Source organism: Geospiza fortis, unplaced genomic scaffold (assembly GCF_000277835.1).
Source record: "Geospiza fortis unplaced genomic scaffold, GeoFor_1.0 scaffold1532, whole genome shotgun sequence".
Classification (NCBI taxonomy): domain Eukaryota; kingdom Metazoa; phylum Chordata; class Aves; order Passeriformes; family Thraupidae; genus Geospiza; species Geospiza fortis.
In genome coordinates, this window is record NW_005054627.1 from 112,671 (window position 1) to 138,837 (window position 26,167).

At 48.5% G+C, this 26,167-nt stretch overlaps 1 protein-coding gene across 1 annotated transcript in view; it reads left to right on the forward strand.

The window, feature by feature from the left end:
• Positions 1 to 26,167, forward strand: part of GRIK1 (glutamate ionotropic receptor kainate type subunit 1) — a 51,895-nt gene that overhangs the window by 24,722 nt on the left and 1,006 nt on the right. Inside the window, exons 8-14 of the mRNA XM_031064782.1 lie at positions 1,140 to 1,253; positions 2,260 to 2,463; positions 2,844 to 3,067; positions 6,156 to 6,274; positions 10,512 to 10,729; positions 14,554 to 14,779; positions 18,898 to 19,148. Coding sequence (XP_030920642.1) covers positions 1,140 to 1,253; positions 2,260 to 2,463; positions 2,844 to 3,067; positions 6,156 to 6,274; positions 10,512 to 10,729; positions 14,554 to 14,779; positions 18,898 to 19,148 — 1,356 coding nt within the window. The remainder of the gene's footprint in view (positions 1 to 1,139; positions 1,254 to 2,259; positions 2,464 to 2,843; positions 3,068 to 6,155; positions 6,275 to 10,511; positions 10,730 to 14,553; positions 14,780 to 18,897; positions 19,149 to 26,167) is intronic.

The following is a 26,167-nucleotide window of genomic DNA, read 5'->3' on the forward strand; positions in this document are numbered from 1 at the left end:
GCAGCAGTGAGCAGAAGGGCTCACCCACCCTGGTGCAAATCCAAGGACACTGGATATTTACTGTATTCCTGGCTCAGGCTTCCATAATAGCCAACATTTTATCTCCTTTGTGAATCTGTGCACTTTCCAGATCAGCTTCCCAACCTGATCTACTTTTGGAAACAAAGGGAATGACTGACAAACATTGGCTTGGCATAAACTTTTATTTTTAACGGCATGGGTGTCCCCATTAAGAATTTGGAAAAAAAGTTTGTGAGGGGCAAAAGCAGTGGCACCTGGGGACACAAACCCCAGGTTTGCTTGAAATGGTTATGCTCTCCACAATGCCCAGCATAAATCAAACTGCCTGAGCCAGCTCCTCCCCTGGAGCTCCTCACATCAGCCCTCAGCCAGGCTGGGCATGAAAATCCAAAGGCAAAAACACTGGAGATGCTTCCAGCCTGCATTTAAGTTGGGTAAATATTGATGTGAAGAAATAACATGGTTATAATTTCTGCCCCCACGGCGTAGATCCAAATCCACTGAAATGACAAATATCTTCCCTGGGGGCTTTCAATTGGACAGTAAATACTAGGAGTTTTCACTGTCTCCAGGGCTGGAAAGGAATTTGCCTTTGGCCACTGATGTTTGCTGAGCAAATACTGCTCGGGGTATGAAATGTACTACCTTGATAGCTCTGGCACATCCAGAAGTCCAGCAATGACAGAATAATCTTTGCTAAACCTGCTGAAGGCACAGGGCAAGCAAAAGGCCAGTGCATCCATCAGTCAGTTCCAAGGTATCTACTCAGGCTTTTAACCTGTTCTATCAGAACAGAGTGGTCTTGCCATATGTCTCAACTCCACCATCAACAAAAATTTTATTACCTCATGAAAATAGACATTTGACTTTTTTTTTTTTTATCAGGGAACAAAGCCAGCATATTCCACTTTAGTAGCCAGCTGGCCACCCCAGCACTGCTCTGCCAAGCCTCACACTCTCAGTGCTCCTGGGTTAGCATTATGCATTTTGCAGTCATTGCCTGGGGTTTCTGAATCAGCCCGTGGTGCTGCTGCCTTTCTCCGAGCTGCTGCCCGGAGGGCAGTGCTCTGGGGGTTTGGGGGATTAGGGCAGCCTCTGACCCACTCTCCTGTGTGCAGATTGGGGTCTGGAACTCCTACAGTGGCCTTAACATGACGGACAGCAACAAGGACCGCTCCACCAACATCACGGACTCCTTGGCCAACCGCACGCTCATCGTCACCACCATCCTGGTAAGGCTGCTGAGCTCCATTCAGGCTCAGGATCCACACACACACATGAGATTCACTCCAAAACACAACACTGCCACTGGAAGGCTCCCAGAGCCTCTGCCTCCAAAATTGTTTCCCCTTCTCCAGCGTTTCAGACGAACCCTGCGCGCTTTTCCTCCCAGAAGAAGGAACACTCACAAACACTCAGCTTCGCAGTCACTGCTCATACAGCCTTTGTTCTACTGGAAAGGAGACCAAGGGGGCTGAAGGGAAATGGTAAACAGCAGACAGACAGATTGAGTCATTGTGCTTACATTGTGTGAGGAATGGAAAAGGTTTAACTGGATATTCAGGAGCTGCTCTGCATTGTGCTCTATACATGCCCAGTAATGCCATTTTTTTTTCAATTGCTCTGCCGAGTTCCTCAGGAGGAGGAAAAGAGGTCAAAGGCTCCTTCTACACTATGTGCCTACTACTACACAGGTGTTTTGCCACATTAAACTACTTGCCCAGATCTTCTTCTATCCAAAATCCTGTGAAAGGGAAAGCAAAAATGTACTTTGCAACCTGCCTTTGCTGTTCTCCATTCCCTCTTTGCTCCATTTGAAGATTTTTCTCTGTAAAGGCTTATTTTTCACAGAATACAAAATGCTAGTTTCCCCTGATGGGTTTTCTTCTGTTATTTGGGATCCTCTCTCCTTCAGTATCCCTTCCTGTCCCTTGGAGTGGGACAATGTAGGATCCAGACCCTGGGTCTGAGTTTGGAGCTGCTGGGCACAACTGGAATTAAAGCTCCTGGGAGCCCCAAATGGTCCATTCCACTGAAAATTAGGGCCCCTATGCTCATCACTAATTCATTCAGTGAGTTTGTTAACGCACCTAGAAGAGCTTTTAACGCACACAGTAAATTGCTGGTTTCCATGTACTTGCAATCCCTGTGGAAAATATTAGCATCGTGTAGAGAAAGTGATCTAATCCGAGCCAAGGCTCACATCTCTCACTGCCTGTCTGCTGTGTTTTCCTGCAGGAGGATCCCTATGTGATGTACAAGAAGTCTGACAAGCCCTTGTATGGCAATGACAGGTTCGAGGGGTACTGCCTGGACCTGCTGAAGGAGCTGTCAAACATTTTAGGCTTCATCTATGAGGTCAAACTCGTTTCTGACGGCAAATACGGAGCCCAGAATGACAAGGGAGAGTGGAATGGAATGGTCAAGGAGCTCATAGACCATGTAAGACTGAACCCTTCTTCTCTCTCTGTTCTCCTTTTGCCTGGGGTATTCTGTATCTGAAATCTTTGCTGTGGTTTTCACCTTCTGGAGCCACTGCTGTGTCTGTTTTGCCACCCATCAGAGTAGGAACGTCTGAATGAGCAGTTTGCAGATGTTGGGGGGAAATGTCCAGCAGTGGCCATGTCCCAAATGTCCACCTGCCTTGTAAGAAGAGAAAATGAAATGTCACACCCCCTCCCAAAATACCCTAGGAATGTTAGATTTTGTTGAATTTGAACCAAAGGTGGTTTGTTTTTTAATGCTCAGGAAAGAAGCTGAGGGCATTGCAGTGGGTTTGCTGAACATGAAGGAGATGAGTGTTTTCCCTTCTGTGCTTCCAGAAAGCTGACCTGGCTGTTGCTCCTCTCACCATTACCTATGTCAGAGAGAAAGTGATTGATTTCTCCAAGCCCTTCATGACACTGGGAATCAGCATCTTGTACCGGAAGCCCAACGGGACCAACCCCGGCGTTTTCTCCTTTTTAAACCCTCTCTCTCCAGATATTTGGATGTATGTTCTCCTGGCCTGCCTTGGAGTCAGCTGTGTCCTCTTTGTCATTGCCAGGTAAGGCCAGGGCAGAGTTCTGGATGCACCCACAGCTTCTCCCCTCACAGGTGTTGGATGGGCTCTGGAGTACCATCCTCAGGAGGTTATCCAGTCCTAAAAGCTTTCTGCAAAGCCTTGGTCTTTTCTCATCAACACTGCTTTTCTGTATTGCACTGAGGTTTTGCTTTCTTTAAGGGCTGCTCCAAGTGAAATATCCCACAGGAGGCATCAGGAGGCACCACCCCAGCAGACATGTGCTGAAAAGCAGTTTGTTACTTGCATGTAGGCATTTCTCTTTTCCACTCACGGTGCACACAGGTCACAGGTAAAAGACCCAAAAGGTGAACCTAGTTTTGCTGGAGGCCCAACCTCAGAGGTCTCTTGCACCCAGACTGGTTCAGTGCATTAGAGGAGCAGAGGCCACGGGTTAACCTCCCAGGGGTGGCCTGAGGTGAAAGAGGAGTTGATCCCTCCCCAGCAGCTGTGGGGCTGTGTGCAGTCACTCACCGCTTCCCACGGGCTCCTGCAGTGCCTCACTGCACCATAAATAATCACTCCACTGTACACAACCCATGATCTCAGTCATGACTAATCTTAAATCTGCTGCTCTCTGGCAGACTGACTTTTCTGTACTTGTGTGCCAAGACTGAAAACATCCCTCAGCCCTCTGCACCTCAGAACAGTGGAAGGGAACACAAATGCTTTCCTTCAGCTGAGGCCTGAAAGCACTGCCTAGTTAGATTCAGCTGTATGGACTGAAGAAGTGCAATTGTGTTCATGTTAATTTAGATTTATACACTTTAAGCTAAGGTGCTCTTGAAACCCACATCGAGACCTGTCCGTGTCTCCAAATACACCAAGATTTCTGTAAGATTTGCAAAGTGTTTCAGCAAATATTGGTTGCTTTTAATAACTCCAGAAACCATCCACTTCTTAGCACTGTCACAGTAAATTACATGGCTACCCACATTTTGACATCAGTTCCTGGAAAACAAATACTTGGGAATAATTTGCACAGACTGGTATAATCCTCCTGTCATTTCTTTCAACTTTTCAGCAGCTGAATAATTTCTCATTTGTCTCTGAGCCTTGCATAGCCCTGTCATTGTTACATTAATTTTTAAACTCAAACACTGAAGTTTTTATCGCTGTGAAGGGTTGCAGTCTGGCAAAGCTCTGTTCCAAGTACACTGCCAGTGGATGAATAAGGTGTTTTCTGCCAAAATTTCCCTTTCTGCTAATGCCATCTCAGCTGTGCTGTTACGTCAGTGAAGGTAGAGCCAAGTAGCTGAGTCAATAATGTCACACAGACCCTGTGGAAAAAGGTGCTTGGGTGACCTTGAGCATCTCAACTTTATCAGAAACCTCAGCACAGCTGCTGAGGAGGGAGAAAAGCAGGGGGGAAAAAGGCAGGGAAGCAGAAGGTCTGAGCAGTGAATTCTTCTGAACTGTAAACCAGAACTCGGCGCAGCAACAGAAACACAAGAAGAAAATCAGCTTTTGTTTTGAGGTGTAAAAAAGGCATACACCCTACTAACACATTGAAATATGTACCCAGGGCTAGAAAAACCTTCCCAGTCTGGAAACAAGGCCTTGCTGCCAGAATTTCATGGCCCTTTTGCTCTTTCTGTGATGGAGACATTTCTTTCCAGCTTGCTGAATGTGGTGGTTTTCTGAAACCCTGCAAAATTCCAGCCTTGGGCTTCCCAGGCAGGTCAGGCAGAGGGATTTATTCTTCTTCCTGCCCTGTGTGAATGCTGTGGGGGAAACTCTTCACTCCTAGGGCTGTTGGAAACCTACTGCTCCTAACTGGGGGTCTCTTGTGAAGGATGTGTTTCCCTATGTGTGCATGAGCCGAGTCTGGTCACTCCACAACACCTGCTTCCATTATTACAGCAGAAATCTGAAACATCTAACTTGGGAATTGCTTTTCTTTTGATGAGTGCGCGCAGAACTGTTGTAACTTGAACCTGGAAACTTTGTCTTTTGTCATGATTCTTTATACTCTCATTCTGGGTATTGTGCAGCTGATGGCATCCTAAGCTACATCCTCTCCCAATTAACGGGTTCATTATTACCAGACTTCATTACTTCAGCCAAGCAAGGCGCTCCGCTCGCAACCGTGCATAAATTCAATGCTTAATTATATTGTTGCAACAGTAATTAGAATGTGTTGGGTGAGGTTGTCAATTAAAGCTGCATCCGCATGTTCCATGAGGAAGCCGCGTGGCACTGGGCAGCCAGAGTGGGCACACTGAGGAGGAGCAGTCCTCGGGGTGCTCCTGCTGGCTGTGTGCTCAGCCCAGAGCTCTTCCAGGGATGCCTGTGCAGCTCCATTCCGGCAGTGCCCATCCCGTGTCCCTGTGCCGTGGGGAGCTGCCTCCCAAGCTGGGGAGAGCAGGGTGCTCTGAATGCCCAGCCTGTGGGGCTGGTCCTGAATGGCACCTGCTCCAGAGGGGGCCTCCATGCTCCTGCTGGGTCCCTGCCAGCTCAGAACAGCCCGTGACTCTGGGAATGCTGGGCAGTGCTGCTGCAGGGACAGCACGTCCAGCACACACCAGCAGTGAGGGGTGCTGCCCTGACAGGGCTGCTGCTCCTTCCTTATTCCCAAAGTGCACCCCAGGAGCAGCCCATGGCTCCCAGCAGTGCCCTGTGAGTGGGGCAGGGAGCCGTGGGGCCGCGGCAGGGAGGACAGGAGCAGCAGCCCCATGCCAGGCCCAGCAGCGTGCCATCCATCGCTCCACAGCTGATCCTCACCTGGCACAGGGCAGTGCCAGTGTCCCAGGACACCCTTCATGCCCAGATCCCCTTTGGCACAGGGCAGTCCTGATGTCCAGGGATGCCCTTCATGCCAAGCTCTCCTTTGGCACGGGTCCGTGCTGATGTCTGGGGACACCCTACATGCCAAGCTCTCCTTTGGCACGGGGCAGTGCCCATGTCCCAGGACACCCTTCATGCCAAGCTCTCCTTTGGCCTGGGTCAGCCCCCGTGCCAGGCTCTCCCGTGCCCGTTGCCTGTGTGGTGCCGTGCCGGGGCGCGCTGCTCAGCAGGTTTGCTGTGTGTCCTCTGCTCGATGTTTACAGACTGTTTCTGTTGACTGCCACAGGTTTACACCATACGAGTGGTATAACCCCCACCCGTGCAACCCAGACTCAGATGTGGTGGAAAACAATTTTACTTTACTAAATAGTTTCTGGTTTGGAGTTGGAGCTCTCATGCAGCAAGGTACACCGGTTACACTTCGTTCTCGCACACGTCCCACAGTCTGCTCAAGGGCTTCTGTGCTGGTAAACTCCACCCTCTGTAAACGCAGCATGTACTGTAAAACCTGATCTCACACACGCAGGGTAGCACAGGGGAGGGAAGCCAAGGGCCACTGCCACTGGGGAACTCTGCAGCCCAGGCCAGGAGGAAGGAGGGCGAGCATCTGAGAGAAAGGGGAGCATGAGAATTGTGCAGCTGGAATGGAATTTAATTGCAAGAGGGATATGAAGTGCCTCGTGCTGAAGTTGAGTTTATTGGTATTAGAGGTTTGACAACAGGAAAATGTTGGGCTCCATCCCAACACAAACAGCCTTAGCTGCCCTAGAAGAACTGTTCCAGCTGCCAAACAGGGAAAGATGCTCTTTCTCCAGAAGGGTTGTTGAGTTTGTAGGCACTTGTCAAACATGTTGTTTAAAACCAACACCAAACCCTGGTTTTCTATGGCTTTTCTGCAGGTATGAGCCCTATCCTGTAAATCATCCAACCCTAGAAGCCTTAACTTAACCTGGTCACAAGCCCCTGTTACTGATGATTTTGGGAACAGCTGACATTTTATTCAGATGCCAAGAATGGGCACTGAAGCTTACTCCATGTGGGAAGTCAAATAGATCTATGAACTAAACACATTTGTTTATGGCATTTATGTTCCAAAGTTTCCAATTAAATCACTTTTCACCAAAACTGGGGTCCACTGAAAAGAGAGAAAATGTTTTCTGACAAACATTTCAAGTTGAATCAAAGCTGAACAAAAAAGACCCCATCCCACGACAACCAAAAAGGCAAAGCCCAGCAGTACCTTGGTATTAAATTCCTAAGCATTTAAGTGAGGAATGTAAAACCATCTCTGCATTCATACAGGTACAGTTTATTCTTTCCTCTTTAACAGACATGAGTAAAAAAAAATTAAAAATAAAGAGGATTTTTTCCTAGATGTGGTAGAGAATAAAGTTTGTATTTACCTAAGAGGCACTTGCTTTTAGTGGTGCATTATTGTATTGAGAGGATACAGAGCTTCCCCACAGAAGTTGCTTTGAAGGAGGTTGGATGAAAGAAGAGCATTTCTGCTTTGTTTTGGAGCTTTTTTGTTTTGTTTTCCCTCCAATTTGTCAGTAAAACGCAGGCTGAGGTTTTACAGTATCAGGCAGGTGTGTGTATCTAACTGTGGTTGCCCTGTGTGTGAAAGTGCCCCAGGATTTTGTGTTTCCTGTCCTGCCTTTTTTGGAGTTTACCATCATCCACAGCAAACTGTGGGATGCAGTGTCTGCTCGTTACCACTACCTTGGGTACATGACAGTCAGCCCCAACCAGACTCTGCTTGTCTTTTAACGAGATTCAAAACAAAACAAAAGAAAGAGAGAAAAAGAAAGAAAGGCAAAAGAAAACATTTGTAAGGCAACACAAATGTTTCCATGTGCAAACTTGTGGTGTGATTGTCTGTGCCTCATGGTCACGTGAAGAGTTTGGACATGATGGGAGCGGTGGTGGAAGTCTGGGTCTAGCGTTGCACTCCTCCTCCTTGGCAGCAGCTGCTCGTTATGCTTGACTGGAAGCCACTTGTGATTAAATTTTAAAATGTGATGATCAGACTTTCTCTTTTCTACAGAGCGTGAGCAAAGTCTGGATCAGGATTGGCTGTCATGTCTGCCATAAAAAGGCACTAGAGAGATTTCAGCAAGTATTGTCTCTGCCCCCGAGTCTTGCTGGCAACATTTTGATTTAGATGCTGCTTCCCCTGTTTTTCCCTGGAAGTCTCAGATGTGTTTGCATCCTCCGAAAGCATCCAAACAGGGCACATTTCATCCAATCCATCCAGGGAAGCTGTCACTGTCAGAAAGGAGAGCTGTGCCTCAGAGCTCAGCTCAGCCAGGAGCGGGGCAGGCAGGAGCAGGGAGTGCCCAGGTGGAGCAGGGCGGGATGCAGCAGATCTGGGCTGATCCCCCAGCCTGGACAGCAGGAGGGGGAATTCTGCCCCTGAGCCCAGGTGAGAGCCCACCTGCAGCCCTGGGGACACAGCAGCAGCACCTGGAGCTGCTGCAGAGAGCCCAGAGGAGGCTCATCAGAGCCCTTTCCAGGGCCTGAGGGGCTCCAGGAGAGCTGGAGAGGAACTTCTCATGAGGGCAAAGGAAAATGGTTTTAAACTGACAAAGGGCAGGGTTAGATGGGATATTGGGAATTAGGAACTGCTCCCTGGGATGACAGGGAGGGACTGGGATAAAATTCCCAGAGCCCCTGTGGCTGCCCCTGGATCCCTGGAATGTCCAAGGCCAGGCTGAACAGGGCTTGGAGCAGCCTGGGACAGTGGGAAGCCATGGCAGGGGTGGCACTGGGTGATCTTCAAGGTCCCTTCCAGCCCAGGCCACTCTATTATTCTAGGATAAACCAATGCTTTTTGCTGGAACCGAGGCACTTGGAAAGGTGAACCCTGGAATAACCATGGGAAAAACGAGATGCTGCCCCACTCAGCTCAGCCAGGAGCAGGGTTTGCTCTCACCTCACCAGAGCAGTCACTCAGGGCAGGATTACCAGGGTGGGAACTGAGTGTGTTCTTTCCCACAAACCATGTTTTGCTGCAGGAAATCACAGGAGGTTTGGCTTCTCACCCCACAAGTGCAGCACACAGGGATTCTCCATCCTCTCCTGAGCAGCGCTGGCACGTTCCATGTGTGTGCACAGCATCAGGGGCCAAGTGCAGCAATTCTGTTTGTATGGCTGCCTAAGCTTAAAAGCAAGAATCCCTTCAGGATGACCTGAATGAGCACAGCTTCTGCAGTTCAACCCCAGTTTAGAAATAGAGAGCTACAAGGAAATATTCCATTGTATTAAAACAAAAAAAAAAAATCCAATCAGTAAAGCAAGAAAGTACAGCAGAAACTCAAACACAAACCGAGGCAGAGCTACAGCTCTGGAAACACCTCCATTTGGCCTGGAAAATTTCAAGTGAGAGTTTTTGCCTTCAGACTGCTCTCGCTGTTTGGCAGTTCTGTCAACACACTCCAACCCTTGGGCTAAGCTTAGCTCTGACCTTTAAGAGACACAGCTCTGTGTTTACAAATACAGCTCCAATCTGTTTGCTGGTTGGTGGGGAAGGTTTTACCCTTTCGGTCTCTGCCCCAAAAGTCACATTCAGAGTTTTTGCAAAGTCTGAAAATGTTCTCTGCAATGTTGAAATTTCTTGCAGAACTCAGTGAATAGCTGAGGAGATATAATATGTCAACATGTTTTTCCAGTAATAGAAAAACGTTTGTCAAAACAAAAGCTTTAGCCCTGAGCACTCTGTTCACAGGCTCTTAAGGATTTTCTTAAGTCCATCCCTCATCAGCAAAATAATGATGCAAAAACCTTACTTTGAAGTTAAATTACTCAGGTGGCTTTGGTGAACCAGATCCTCAAATCCCACATTATGCACAGAGGGAACGGCCCCCCAGTTAAAGAGCAGAAAATTTGCCTCAGAATGCTTAGAAACCTGAGAATCTCTGTGGCCGAAATAGAGGTTATCTGAGTGCCTGGAAACCATTGCAGTGCAGGTAACATGTGCTGCTCTGTGGGGATTTATGGCAAAGGCAGAGAGCTGCTCAAACCTGTTCAGAATAATGTGCTAAATTCACTGTCCAAAGCTTTGCATCGCCCTGAGGATCCCAGGGATGTGCCCACGGACCCTCTGGTTTCTCAAATGTGAAGCACACGTTGCTAGAAGAGGTTTTGTGGGGGCTGAACTGAGGCTCAGTGGAGGTGACTGGAGCTGCATTGATCTCCCTGTTGGTGCTGAGATGTGTCAATAGGATGCACGGGGCAGGCTCCTCCTGTGAGGTATTTCTACCAGGCAGCTGTGAGCAGAAAAGCGTTTGCTAAAGAGCTCTGGTTACAAAATTGATTGCAGTGTACGGGCACAAAGGGGCTCCAGAAGCAAACAGAAGTACCAGAGTAGCTTGCTGGGGATGTACAAGATTAATATCACAAGGCTGGTTAGCTCAGAGAGGTAAGGGGCTTAGACCCAAGGATAATTCCATTTGTCATGTATCATGGCACACATCCCCTTCCCAGTGTGTTACCATTATAAATGTCAGCTGTGCATCTGTGAGATTATTGTTGAAATCATTTTATCATGCTACAGCTCATAAAAGCATTCTGTGCCTACAACCAGGCTGTGGTATCAGGAAAGCCTCATTTTAATGTGATTGTTTTGATGGTGTTGTAACAGGATCAGAGCTGATGCCCAAAGCTCTTTCCACCAGAATAGTTGGAGGAATATGGTGGTTTTTCACCTTAATCATAATCTCATCCTATACTGCCAACCTGGCTGCCTTCCTGACTGTGGAAAGGATGGAATCTCCCATCGACTCGGCAGATGACCTGGCCAAGCAAACCAAGATAGAGTACGGGGCTGTCAGGGACGGATCCACCATGACCTTCTTCAAGGTAAGGCAGCCCGGGGCCGCAGCCGCGGGGCCGGAGCCGCTCCCGGCGCTCCAGCGGGGCCGGGAGGCGGAGCCGCAGCATCCCCGGGGATCGCAGGGACAGGGAAATGCAGCATTCACCCACAACCAGGGCCGCAGCATCCTGAGAGATTGCAGGGACAGGGAAATGCAGCATTCACCCAAAACCAGGGCCACAGCATCCCCAGGATTTGCAGGGGTAGGGAATTGCATCATTCACCCATAACCAGGGCCACAGCATCCTGAGGGATTAGAGAAGATAAATACACCAGGTACCCAGAGCCAGGGCCACAGCATCCTGAGGGATTAGAGAAGATAAATACACCAGGTACCCAGAGCCAGGGCCACAGCATCCTGAGGGATTGGAGGGGTGGGTAAATAAATAATTCACCCACAGCCACAACCACAGCATCCTGAGAGACTGGAGAAGGTAAATACAGCAGGTACTTCAGCCTCAGGGGATCCTTCAGCACCAGGAATGTAAAACCCAGCAGGTTTCCCCCAGGACATGTGGAAAACCAGCCTGGCAGTGGAGTGCAGCGAGGGGTAAACCCATCTGCCTCTGATGGGAGCAAGGGCATGGATATGGGGATATTCTCCTCCAGCTGGGATGCTATTTCCTCCCAGCCACTTCATTAAAAAGCAGCTGGAAAAGTCTGCTTCCCCTTCTGAAAGCCACATTTGCACCGTGGTAATTCCACAGGAAAATGCAAGCTTGTTTGTCCCTTTTTTTAATGCTCCATGGTCATATTACCCAGACTATCAATACAGGAGCCACACACACACCTGAACACATCTGCAAGCGAAGAGTTTTCTGTGGCTAATTGTGTGGTAGACAACTGTGATAATTATGTATTTTTCCTTTTTCTTAATTATTAGTATTAATTACAGACCAAATGGATAATCTCATAAAATGTCGGTGTAAAAGCCAACAAGCTATAAATACAGAATACATGCACAAAGATCCTGTGGCAGTCAGAATTACATAGCAGCTCCCTCAGCAGTGTCAGCCAGGCTCAGGATGAGCCCGGATCAGGCTTTCCCTGTGGTGTCTGAGGATGGTGCTCATGGAGTCACACACAGAGCCTCAGGAGGGGAGGAGACTCTGGGGGAAGCAGTGCGGCAGAACAACATCTGTGACATGAGATCTCTCCCTCTCTCGGGACATCCCAAAACATCAAAAATCAAAAATTCCTGTGCCACCTGCTCCAGGAAACCCTGCCTTGGTAGGGGGTTGGACTGGGTGATCTCCAGAGGTCCCTTCCAACCCCAACCATGCCAGGATTCAGGGATTCTGCGTAGTCTGTCCCTGCTGGTGCTGCCAGGGGTGAACTGCCCCTGTCAAGGCTCTGCCGTGGCTGAACAGAGATGTTTCCTTGCTGAAAGGAAAACACCAACTACAGCATTTTGCTATAGTGAGCTCCTGAAATGATGAGCTGACATTTCCACTGAGATGGAAACCCACCTGGAGAAATTCCAGCAAAGCAAGCTCTGGATTCTCCTCTGGCTCTTTCATGCCCAAAGAAGCTCACTGCCATTGATATTCTGAAGTCAAATTTAGCTTCAGAGACAAAACTTCAAATCCTGTTGCATCCCTGCATTTTTAGAGGAAATAGATCCTGGAGCTGTACATGAGAAGCTCAGAACAAATTTCCTAGAGCTGTTTTTAGTTTTACACTGATTTCTTTTTGCACCATTAATCCTGCAGGCAGAAATATGTAGGCTTTAAAGCATGTGAGCTTCTAAAAGAAAACCTTCAGACAAGGTGGTTAAATATTTATGCACTACATGTGCCAGCTTACTTGTGCCTGAAATACATGTGCACAGAAGCACAGAGGAAGGACAGTACAGAAACTGGGGATGGATTCCCTGGCAGAGGGATGGTGACACAGTGAAAATGCATGAGAAATGCAGTGTACCACACTTCTGTGGGTTTTTTATTATGGAAGCACCTCGAGATGCTCACACGATTAGGATTTCTTTGTCTGCCCAAAACCTGAAATAAAAAATCCAGGAGCAGCTCTCTGTACAAAACCAGCTACTTGTGTCAGCAGAGGAAAGCTCTGACTTTGCCTTCCTCAGACTGTGAAATGGTGCATCTACTCCTTGAGCTAAACAAACACACCCCAGGGAGAGGCTTGGGAACTGAGAGAAGGCAGCAGGAGGGAGTTCAGGCAGCAGAAGGGAATTCGGGCAGCAGGAGGGAGTTCAGGCAGGAGGAGGGAATTCAGGCAGCAGGAGGGAATTCGGGCAGCAGGAGGGAGCTCAGGCAGCAGTTACTCCACTCCCGCTCTCCTCCCAGGGTACAGCACAGTCACAGAACCTCTGCCGCGACATCCCAGCCTCTGCCTGTTTCCCGGGAGCTGTCCAGTCCCCGGGAGTGCTGAAGCGCTGGGGGCAGGGACAGGGAAAGGAGGGATCGCTGCGGCAGCAGCAAGCACACCCTGAGGAGTGAGGCACAGGGCTGGGTGCCCTGGGAAGGGTCATACCCATCTGTGGGAATGGCCAAATGTGGGACAAGTCCAGCTGAAGGCCAGATGTTCCCCGTCCACAAGCAGTCATACATATTTATTTCTCTGGACTGCTGTCCTGCGCTGTTCCCAGCATGACCATAAATCTTCCACTGCTTTCTTGCCCCTCCATCATAGGAGATCTTAGTCCTATGTTGCAGCTTGTGCCAGCTCCTACCTTCTAAAGTGCAGATGTGTTTCCACTGAAATTAATGAAAATTCAAAGGCCAAAATTTGGCACAGGATCCATCCTGAGGAAAAAAATTGGGAGCTGGCAAGTTGAGAAGCCAAGATCTTTCTTACAAACTCTTCTGAAAAAGGAATACATTCTTCCACTACTAAATTCACTGTCAGGCTCAGTCTAGTGCATAAACATAGCATCAATTTCAAAAATATTCCAAACTGGACCATAAAAATGGTAAATACTTGTGGAGAGCCACTTAACCACCTTCAGAGTTTAGTGATATCCTGTGGCTCACCAAACTGAGCTAGAATTCAGGTGACATTCACAGATACTGAATTTATAGGTAAGGCATATTAACATTTAAAGCTCAAAGAACCAGAAAATCAACTTCTCACAGAAATCCCCCTGAAGCTGGTGTTTAAAACTGAACCTGGAATCAGCTGAGATGGCTGTAAACCAGAGACAGGCCTTGAGAGACTGAGGAGAGGCTGCCCTTAACCCCTGTGGCAAAAGGATCACGTCCTCAAGTCTGATTGCAACGAGGAGCACAAAGCAGGAGTTTATTTGCCTGTTCCTCAGACTTTATCCCTGAAGCACATGACTTCAGGCAAGTGATATGAACAGACAGGGGCAGAAGAATTCTTTGTTCATCACCAGGCTCTTGGAGCAGTGGGTGTGCCCCAACAGGCGGGAGCAGAGTGTCCCAGGACAGCAATGTCCCAGGACAGCAGTGTCCCAGGACAGCAAATGACAGCAGTGTCCCGGGACAGCTGTGTCCCAGGACAGCAATGTCCCAGGCCAGCAGTGCCCAGCTGCACTGGGTCAGCTGCCTTCATGCTGCCATCCATGGAGCAGCATGGGCCCAGGAAACTCCAGAGCACTTCACAGCCAGGCCAGTGATTACATTCCTGGCACTGCAAAGAAAGTGGGAAACAAGAAGAGATTCCTCAGCATAAAGCCCAGTAAGAGGGGAGTGCTGCTGGAAGGAAACCCTGCCACCAATTCCCTGTCACTCCAGGCGTGGTACCGCCATTGAGGCTGGGGAGGCTGAGGAGCACCTGGCAAGGGCACTTGGGGTGCTGGTGTGACTCTGTGCCTCCTTTTCCCCGGCAGAAATCCAAAATCTCGACGTACGAGAAGATGTGGGCGTTCATGAGCAGCCGGCAGCAGACGGCGCTGGTGAAGAACAACGACGAGGGCATCCAGCGCGTGCTCACCACCGACTACGCCCTGCTGATGGAGTCCACCAGCATCGAGTACGTGACCCAGAGGAACTGCAACCTCACCCAGATCGGGGGCCTCATCGACTCCAAGGGCTACGGCGTGGGCACCCCCATTGGTAAGGGGCTGGGGGGTACAGAGCAGTGTCCCCTGAGGCAAACCATTCACTCCTGGCATCTCAGAAACAGGACTGAATAATGTGAGAATGGATGCACACTGACAAAACCAGGGCTAGATGGGACATTGGGAAGGAATTCCTCCCTGGGGGGGTGCTGAGGCCCTGGCACAGGATGCCTAGATTATCTGTGGCTGCCCCATCCCTGGAAGTGTCCAAGGCCAGGCTGGGTGGGGCTTGAAGCAACCTGGGACAGTGGAAGGTGTCCCTGCCCAACTGACTGGAAGAGCTTTAAGGTCTCTTTCCACCCAAACCATTCTGGGATTCTGTATGTGCCCCAAAGAAAACTGCTTACTCAAAACCCTGCATCTCCCTGATGCAGAACCTTGCAGCTGACCCTCGCTGTTCTTCAGTGTTGCGCTGAGGTCATGAAATAAATCAGAAAGTCATCTCCTTTAATGCAGAGCTTTAAGACTCCCAGTTTCTCTGAACTCTCTGGCAGTCCTTTTCTAGCATGTCCAGTACCCTTTCTAAGGTCTTCTGATTGTACAGCATTAAAAATTGTGTCAGATGTTTGTGCTGTGCACTTGTGCATAATTGGGACTGGGAAGCCAGGTTTTGTCCTGTGTTCATAGAATTATGGAGCCACAGAAGGGTTTGGCTTGGAAAGAATCTCAAAGTGACACCTCCTGCCATGACATGGACACCTGCCACTATCCCAAGTTGCTCCAAGCCCTGTCCAGCCGGGGATTGGTTCATCCATTGCTTGACAGAGCAGATATAAATATGGGAGAAACACCTCTGCACTTGGAACTGTCATTCTTTGTGGTGCTGAGCCCCACAGACAGATTGTCACAGACACGACATCCCAAGTATATTTTACCACTGGCTATGTGAGAACAGCCCTGGCACCCTGAGAAAAGTGATACAAAAGCTAAAACCCACAAGAATGACAAACTCATGGCAAGAGTTTCCTTGCGGTTATAAAACTGCCACACTTTAAACCAAGAACAATGAAGGAATAATTGGAACAGATGGCAATCCTCAGAGACAGTGCAGCCATTGGAAATGCAGCTGTGAAATATATTTATAAGATGTTTCTTGTATGAGAAGTGAACCTTTACTTTTTTGTTAAGAAAAACCTGCAAAATTCAGGGGAATAGATATCCCCAAGCACTGTGGAATAATCCAGCATCATTAAGCATCTCATAAACAACTGATTTCATAAACAAGATAAACCTGCCACTATTCAGAGGGACCCCCAAGGCTCTGTTATTTCTCTCAGAGCATTCAAGAGTATTGATTGCAGAGGCTGTGTGGAAAAAATAAATTAAAAAGGGTTGTCTGTGACCCTTAACACCAGATCTTCAGCAGGGCTTAACTGTAGGGGAATGTAAAACCACGGGGCCTGTGACTCCACAATTTCCAGGGAGGGAGCTGGACAGCACCTCATGGCTCCTGAAGAAACAGGGAGAATTTGAGAATTCTTGAATCCAGGAAATGTTTTATTTTATCAGAGCCTCTTCTGCAAGTAAAATACAGCAGTTTTAGGCATCAGGAGGAATTTCTCCATGGAAAGGGTGCTCAGGCCTTGGCAGGGGCTGCCCATGGAGGTTTGGAGTGCCCATCCCTGGGCGTGGCACTCAAAGCTCTGGGCTGGGGACAAGGTGGGCACTGGCCACAGGCTGGACTCGGTGCTCTCAGTTCTCTTCCACCCCCAATGATTCTGGGATTCTGTGATGTGTCAGGGCAGGTTTAACTCCAGGATCAGTGCCAGGCTGATGCAGGTAATTCTAACACTAAAGCTCTTCCCAGTTCCTTAGGAGACTGCTAAGAAAGTAGATAAATGTATTTCTTGGCCTAAGAGGTTTGTTAACAGCTCAGAGGCCATAAGTAATGTGCTGAATATTTAAAGAGGTGTGGAGATTGATTTGTGGGTGGTGGTAGAGCTCACCAATAAACCATCACCAGTGCAGCTCTCCAGGCACTCTTGACAAACTCTAAAAGCCAGTGCAGAAATCTGGAGGTGCCTGTTACCCTCCAGATGAATTGTGGTAATCCTGATGGCAACATAAACAACACCAGAAAGAATGAACAGCCCCACAAGTCCTGTGCTGTGACTCTGGCTGCTCCAGTTTAGCTCCCAGCCGTGTCCTTCCAGACAGGGGAAATGGATGAGTCCTGCAGCCTTACACATTGCAGGGGACAAGGCACGAACAATTCTGCTCTCTCTTCTGCGAGGCACTGCTGTTTTCAGGGGTAATAATTCACTCCTCTGTGCAAAGCCAGTTTTTGGAGGTCTTTCTGGCCTGTTTTCTGTGCTGTTATTTTTGTGTCTTTAACAGCAAGCACACAAATCATCATTCTTACAGCGGGCACGTTTTCCTCTCAGAGCTGGCAGCCTCCAGCAGTGCTGGTCTCTGCCTTCCCAGATGGATTTGGGATAGTGTGACACATGTCTCCTGGCAGCTGTGGGCACAGCATGGCCCAGGGCTGGCAGTGCTCTGCCCCAGCAGCAGCTGAGTGCTGGCACAGTGACACTAAGGAGTCACAGCTGAGAGGAGCTGCAATGTTCCTCACGCTGTTCTCCTCAGACAGGCTGGAGGATGAAGGAAATGGAGAGCAGAGAGGGGGACATGCATCCATGGGACAAGAGTTTTTAACAATGTCCTACACGGCAAAATAAGGAGCAAAACTGAAGCTGTGACGCCGAATTTCCAAGGCTATTTCAGTGCACAAGGAGTGGTGCCTCAGTGAGATTTGTCTGAAGTCCCACGTGATCCCTTCAATTCTGGCACACAATCTGCCTTGAAGCTTGGTTTGCCTTGATGGAGTTCAGTTTGCAGCACTTTTGACATGCAGCAAAATAAAACTTTGGAGAAATAGAGGTTGAAGAAAATCTGAGAATCACAGAACTGCCTGGACTGGGAGGGACTTTGAAGCCCCCCCAGTATCACCCCTGCCATGGGCAGGGACACCTTCCACTGTCCCAGATTGCTTCAAACCCTGTCCAACCTGGCCTTAGACACTTCCAGGGATCCAGGGGCAGCCACAGCTTCTCTGGGCACCCTGTGCCAGGGCTGCCCACCCTCACCGGAAAGAATTTCTTTCCAATATCCCACCTAATCCTGCCCTCTGGCAGTGGGAAGCCATTCCCCAGTGTCCTGTCCTTCCAAGTCTTATTAATGTGCTGCTAAAGGAGGGGAAAGGGGAAAGAAATAGCTGCAGGGTTTTCAGCTTTGCATTTCAGCCCAGACTCAAAATGTTTCCAGCTGTAGGGAGTCCAGCATGGCAGGATTTGGGAGCACACATGTGCCTTTGGAGCCAAACAGCATCTCACAGAATCACAGAACCATTCTTGCAAGCTCCCCCTCCTTGCTATCACAAAATCCTAGTCCCACAAAGAAGTCTCTCTCACAAACACAGGCTGCAGCATTTTGGAAGATGGAGAGGCTGAGCAGTGTGAGAGCAAATCTAAGTAGACTGAGCCACCCAGTGTGACCCCACTCCTTGCCAGACACTGCCCAGGCCCATAAAGCTGCAGAGCCTGCACACACATCATTTAGCAAACGGTGGCCTACAAAGCAAAAGCATGAAATTGTTCCTATTTTCAGCTTGCAGGGCCGCTATTGCTCCAAATCAAAATGAAAAGGACTTGTCCACACAGTGTTCTCACAAGCTGTAGGTAGCTGAGGTGGAACTGTGAGTGTAAATGAGAAGGGAAAGTGTCTGAGTGGCTGTGGACTCCTCTGAGGCAGCCCTCATTTACAGGCAGCAGGAAAAGCCAACAGATGCTGAAGTGAATAGAAGGGATGCAAAGCGGAAATTCTCAATGTGTGCTCACAGCAATATTCAAATATGATGTGGAGGAATGCCTTGGCAAGAAAACCCACTGCAGAGGCTTAAATAAACCTCACTAGGAGACCCTAAAATTATCATGAATTCTCAAATAACTGCACCAGTGCAGCCTTCTGCTTCCCAGTCCCCAGGGCAGACACCCACAGAGATTCCCCTTTCCAGCTGGAATAATCCCCCCTGTGACAAGGGAGGCTGCTGCCTCAGATGGTGGCACTGCCAGGCTTCGCTGCCAGGCACTGCCAGGCCTCGCTGTCCCCTTGCAGGGTCCCCGTACAGGGACAAGATCACCATCGCCATCCTGCAGCTGCAGGAGGAGGGCAAGCTGCACATGATGAAGGAGAAGTGGTGGCGAGGCAACGGCTGCCCCGAGGAGGACAGCAAGGAAGCCAGCGCCCTCGGGGTGGAGAACATTGGGGGCATCTTCATCGTGCTGGCAGCGGGGCTGGTGCTCTCCGTGTTCGTGGCCATCGGCGAGTTCATCTACAAGTCGCGCAAGAACAGCGACATCGAGCAGGTGAGTGAGTGATCCCACGTGCTCCATCGAGCAGGTGAGTGAGTGACCCTGCCCTGCTCCATCGAGCAGGTGAGTGACCACGGCGGGGCTCTGCAGCACACGCCTCCGAGATGGAGCGTGCATTTCCCGCTGCTGAGCTCTCGCCAGGCAGCCCTGGCTCTAATGACAAATAATTTATTAATAACGACAGGGAAGTGCCTCACCCACAGTCCAATTAGTGCTGCTTAGCAGGGCAGTGCAGAACAAGGGCAATTAATTTCTCAAACACTTTCTGCCTGAACTTCAGGACTTCCAGCATAAATTACATTAGAAAGGAATAAAACAACAGGGCTGTTGGGTATTTTATATGGCATTATCACAAGCTGCTTGAGCAACATAGGAAAGCACATCCAAATCCCAAAAGTAATTTTCCTCTTGCTCTAGAAAGCATCTTTTTTCAAAGCCAGGGGTTTACCACTTGTGCTGAAGGATGCACTTCAAAGCAGGGAGATCTACTGAGAGGTGATGGATGCCACTGTAAAGATTGTGGAGCCAAAGTAGTTCTGGTAATAGCTCCACTGAAGTGTAATGAGCAATTTAAAAGGGCAGAGGAAAACGAAGTAAATGCTGTGTGTAAATCACACCTTGAGCATTAGAGCACTCTGTGAGAAGGGATCAATCCTTAAAACCCTTTATAGAGCCACCAGCCCTGTGAAAGAGGCAGGGCTGGGCAGGAGCTGGCAGTGTTCCTAAGCTGTCAGCCAGCCCCTCCTGCCCCGGGGCAGTTTGTCCTGCTCTGTCCTGGACCTTGCTCTGGCCCTCTTTGGCTCGTTTTCTCTCCAGCAGGACTTTCCCAAGGGACAAGGGGGCCCCACCTGCAGGACCAGGGGGTGACCCTGCATCCCCAAAGGTTCCCATTTCGTCACTCCAGGCTCCCAGATGTGAGGCATCCACCTTGAAGAGGGTTATGTTCCCTTTGCACTTTAAGGTGGGAAAGGCTTTTCCATGGGGGATTTCCCCCTCCCCATCCAAGGTGTTATCCTACAAGGGTGGTGACATGAAGGCCAGGAGTGGCTGTTGAGGCAAGGACCCTCCCCGAGGGCAGCAGGGATGAGTGAGGGGAGAAAGGAACATTTTGAGCTCGCTCTGGGAGGTGCAGTTTGCATCAAAAGCAGTGTCACTGTCCGCAAAAAACAGATGCAGCTCATGGAGCAACCCCAGGACATGCCAATCAAAGGGTCCCTGGTTTGGGATAAGGCAGAGATAAAGGATTAATGTATTTGCACATATTGCAGCTTTCTAATTAGTACTTTAGCCCGTTTTAGCATAAAATGCATAAAAAATGTATTGGTATCTTTGTTTTGTTCCTGTCTCGGGAGATCGTTTACTCAAATACATTTTGGAGAACAGTTGCAGCTAATTAAAATATTTAGTATAATTAAAATGTTTAGTTTAAGTGCTAACACGGTGCAGAACAGCCTGGAAACTTTGCAGGAGTCTGTGCAAGGCGCTGCCTCCCTGAAGCCAGGACTAAAGCAGACCTAAATCTTTAGGCCAGGGGTGTTAATTTACTGAGCAATAAGTGGGGTGAGTAACAGAATTCGGGGTTGCACACACGTGTGCACACCCCCATTCCTGCACCTGCGCTGCTGCTGCTCAGCAAGGTGCTGCTTAATAATTAAAATCATCAAGTGAGTTAATGTGGCACATCTTTTCCAGAAGCAATTTCACGGAGAGCACAATACCAGCGATTCCAGTGTTTCTCTCTGGTTTCTCTGGGATTGTTTTCTCTTTCCCCTGGTGAGATAAGCAGCTTAGATGGGAAATGCTGTGCAGGGTGTGTTATCACTAAGCTAATCCAAAGCATTGTTGAACACAATCTGTGACTTTTCTGTTCCCATGAGTTGAGTCTCTTTTGATTTAAATGGCTTTTGAATCATTCTCATGCTTGTTTTCAGTTTTGCTTCGTTCATTTATTTACTTTCTCCATTTCTCTTCTCTTGCATGCAAGGCCTTTTGTTTCTTTTACGGACTGCAGTGTAAGCAATCCCACCCGTCCAACTCCACCTCTGGCACCACCTTATCCACGGAGTTAGACTGTGGCAAGTTAATCCGGGAGGAGCGAGGGATCCGAGCGCAGCCCTCGATCCACACGGTGTAGTCAGGAGAGGAGCAAGGTGTGTCCGGGAGAGCCTCACGCAGGGTTAACGCAGGGGGTGAGCTGATCTAGAGCGAATCGCCAAAGCCCGAAATGGGGCAGTTTAAATGGTGTCACGGGAAATAATTACACCCCCAGCAGGGAGCTCGGCAGAGCGTGTTAGCCTCTCAGAATTATCACAGCCCCTCACGTGCAATTGTCACCTTGTCATTTCCTGGCGTAATTCGCCTGCTTCAGGTAAGAAAAATGATTTCCCTCCTTTTCATCTCCTCCCCGACCCGAGCTGAACAGTGGCAGCCTCGTTACTGACAGCAGGGAGGAACATCCAGCCTGGTTTCTGCTGCAAGTGGGCCAGGCAGCTCTGAATTCAGGAACCTCTGAATTCAGGAACCTCCCAAACACCCTGCAGGGCTCCATTAACTGCCTGAACCCCTGTTACGAGCTGCCAGAGATGGTGAGCTGGCATCTCTTATGCCCTGTGTCAATATTTAATGAATTTTAATTCCTCCATTTAAAATGCATTACTCAAAGCCTCCTAGTAACTATCATAGCACAAAATCAGATCCATCAGTTAAATTTTATGTCATGTAACCATTAAGGACATATTCAACAGCAGCACCCTCAGGCAACACCCACACAGACCATTAATAGAGCAACTCCATTGTCTTGTTTGAGCAATTTACGAGGTTCATTTGCAACAGAGAAACTCCTTTGTGGGGAAGTCGGGCATCAGTTTATGCCGACAGCAAAGCCCTGGCATTGCTTTGCATATTGCACCCTGGTGGCATGTTCTGTGCAGGAGGCTGGCACTGGGTGTGTTTTACACCCTGGGAGGACAACACTTGCATTTCCTCCAGCCCTCAGCCAGTCGGGGGCTGACAGGGCAGGGGACAATGGACTGCATGTGGTTTTGCCACCAGAAAACATATGTCAACCATTTGAGATGCACAAAGTGCACAGAAATGCCAGCTCGAGGGATGTCATCAACTGTGGCAAACCCCAGTGTTCCCAAGCCCTTTTACCTGTATTCCATTGTATCCCATATTCCCATCAGTGTCACCAGCTCATCTCCCTCCCCTCAGCCCTATTTTATGTTTTCCTGCCCAGTGGAGCTCCTGCTCATCAGACAAGCTACTGCTCTGTTCTCCTGGGGCCATTTCTGCCCCCTGTGCAGCCCGGGCCCTTGCTGGAGGGGATTCCTTCACACCCAAAGTGCTCCCCCTTGAATGGTGTCCGTGTACCTGCTGCTGAGGACAGGCAGAGCGAGCAGTGCCCTGTGATCTCTCTGAGCCCTGTCCCAGTGCTAGTGCTGCTGGCAGCAGGCTGGAGTGCTTTGTGACAAAGCTCTGCTGCTCCCAGCTCAGCTGCTCCAATTCTCCCCTGCCCATCCCAGGGTGGGAGTTTATGCTGCACTCCAGATGCTGCAAGAAATTGCCTTGCTCAGAATGGTCTCTTGACTTGTTTGAATGGGGCCTTGAAAGCTTTGGCTCTCCATAAAATGCTCCCTCTCACCAGCAAAGACCTGAATTAGGTCCTCTGAATACCTGATTTAAGAAAACACTTTTTATTTGCAGCTTCCCAGTAGAAGAGACTTAAAACTAATTAAATTCAGCTCCTCTCAGGTCTCAGAGGAGAAGGAAGATGCCTAATGTGTTTATCTCCATCATTGCTCCACGCAAGAAATCCTCTGGGCTGCAGCTTGGACGGGTTTTGTAATTGTTCCTTAGATTAGTGCCGGATCCAGAGTGTTTCTGTCACTCGCTGAGTAAACATTGTCCCAGCTGTCAGTCCCACAGCCCCGCTGGCAGTGACAGCATCGTTCCCTGGGTTTAGCTGTCCCACACACAGCCCCACAGGCTGGCAGCAGCTCCCTGGGGGAATGCCAAAGCAGCTCCTGCTATCCCCGACAGAGCCTCATCCCTAGCTGCAGAAACAGTTATCAAAAACCATCACTGCTCAGGTGATGTGGGAGACCAGCAAGCAGCTTTTCTGATTTTCCTTGTGAACAGAGCACAAAGGAACAGTTTCTGTAAGCGGGGAAGAGTTAAATTAATCCCTGGGTTACTGTCACACTGTTTTGACAGTCACTGCTCAATAGACTCTGGCAGGTTAAAGGAGTTAATTTGGGGATCTCCTCATGCCACCAGAATATGCCTCTCCTCATGCCACCTGTGTGACAGAATACTCAATGTGTCCCAGCAGCAATTTGCTCACTAAAAGAAACTATTTCTGATATTTTTCCTTCTGTGCGAAAATAAATCAATTTTCTTTCAGCACAAGGCACAGGTCAGTGTCCCAGCTATGGGTGCAGGAGAAAAATCCTGACTTCTGCACTTCCTCCTCTGTCCCTGAGCTACTCAGGGCTTCTTCCATTCTTCTCAGAATGAAATCTGCCCCATATCCTTAGATTTTCACAGTTATCAGCACTTCCACCACACTCAGGGGTTTGGGTGGCTTTTTTATTGTTATTTGGTTGGTTTTGCAAAGTATTAATAAAATGCCTTGTCCTCAGTGGTAGCCCAGCAGCAGAAGCAACAGATTGATAAATCCTGACTAGAACTCTTTTTTTTTTTCGTTGTTTCTACTTCATTTTATGCTATTTATTTATTTATTTGTTTGTTTGTTTGTTTTTTCATTCTGATGCTGTAATTCTCCTAAAGCTTAGCACAGACCTCTGCATGGGAGTGTAAGGAAGGATTTGGGAGCTTCATGACTAAGCTTTAGCAGCTGCTGACATGACCGAAGGGCGCAGAGAAAGAGTCCCACATCACAGAGAGAGCAGAACCTAGTCTGTTTTTAAAGGATGACATTTCCTTTTACATGCCATGGCTGGCAGCATTTTGACGCTGCCAGAATGAGAAAGTTAAGCTGTCTGAAAGCAAAATGTTAAATTCATCATGAAGTTGTAAAAGAGATTGATCTGTGCCCACTCTGCTCTGGTTCTGGGCAGACCTCAGCAGTGGACTGACCAGCATGGGAAAAAAGGGGATTTTAAAGCAATTCAGTCTGGCCACCTGAATATGAGACAAAAGATCAGTATATTTCCCTTTTGAATCCAATTTTAATATCAACACCCCCTTTTTGAAGGCTGCTTTGCAGGTGCTCCTCAGAGGACTTGGGCTTGGGCTCAGAGGTCTTGGGGGATGGTCCTTGTCCATGGCTTTCCTATAAACCCCACACCCTTCTGGCTGAGGCTGTGCACCACTTTTCCTAAGAATACCTTGGAGTCTTCCTGATAATAATTATTTTAAAATTCAAAGCAGTTGGAAGTGGAGCCATTGGGCACTCTACAGATCAGATATTAAAACCTCCCCACAATATGTTCTGTGTATCTGTCTGCACATGCAAAATGAACTTCAGGGGGGTGTTTTGTGGAGATGAATGTGAAAGGCGTTGTGGTTATTGCACAGTCTGAGTAATGGGAATCCCTTTGGAAAATTAAAGTACCAGCCTATTAACAAGGCAGTAAAATGCACTCTTTCACCTGCAGAAATCATCCCTGTCTGCGCTCTGCAGAGAGCAATGGCTGGGATTTAATACAACACATTAGGAAGCTAGTGAGAAACGCAGGGAAGGAAAATACAAATAAAACTGATCCGTCCTACAAAGGGTTAATAGTACCCTAGTTACCACGAAGCTCTGGATTCACTTTGTAATCCAGACTTTAAAACCAGTTAAAGCTGAGACCACAGACTCAGAGCCTTTGGGTTCATTAGTTTGGGGATGAGCGGTGCTGCTCTCCAGGAAAGCTTGGAGCACACAGGAAGGGTCGGGAGCATACCTGCTCCTCCTGCTGCTCCAGGGGGAAGGAGCGCTGGGTTCACCGGTTTACATCCACAAAGGGAGGGTATTTAAATGACAATTGCAGCAGCAGAGGCCTGCCCACCACGGCTGCCTTTTGAAAGGACAGCATGCACCGCCCTGGCTGCGCCCATTGACTCAGGGCAGCGGCACCAATTAACGGGAGTTTAATTGACCTCGGAATCGTAGATGAACAAAAATGAAGCACCTCAGGGAAGGAGAATGTTGGGCTGTGGATCTGGGATCTCAGCTGTGTGCAGCCCAGCCCACAGCTCGAGATGGCACACACAGGACCCAAAATTCACCCCCACACTGAGCACAGGAGCTCGCTGCAGACCCAGTCACACACTTTATTTATTTATAAGGTTAAAGCTTAAAGCTTTGTTTCCCCCTGCTGCCATCACTCGATTTTATATATAAATCATCTATTCATGTATATTTGCACAGAACAATTCTTGTGGCGTTTTTTTGCAAAGCCAGATACTTCCACTTAAAGGCTACTTATGTTTCTTTCTGTTATACATAATTATTCCAGCTGTGAATTTTAAAATATGTTTCCACTTACCCCAGATGTCTTTGTTAATGTTGTGATGGTGGGAAGAATGAAGATCTCTTCTTTCTTTCCAAGCCATTCATCTCCCTTATTCTTGTGGTAATTATCTCCTTTCTTCACACCACGGTATTTGAAAAGATTCTTTCCAAAGAAAAGAAGAAGATTGAGGCCTGCGCTATATTTGAGAAATGTCCGTTCATTTCATGAGGGAAAAATAACTAAACCACAAAGAAACCTTGAAAAAACCCTTCTTTGTTTCCTCCAGCATGCTCATGGTCCTTTTGTGACTAAAGTATATGGTGTTTAAAACAAGATCTTTTCTTTTGTAAGGCCAGGGTCAACCGAGAAAGGGTAAGTTTTGTGACGAAGCCACCAAAACATGGCGGACGCTCCTGTGGGGAATTTCAGAAACGTCCATCAACGTCTTTAGTTGAGCCAAAGTTACATGAAAGTCACTGGAAGATGAGTTAGGCAAAAACCCCTGCAGTCACCTGTTGTGTCCAGGGATTTTTTCCCAGCTGGATCTTC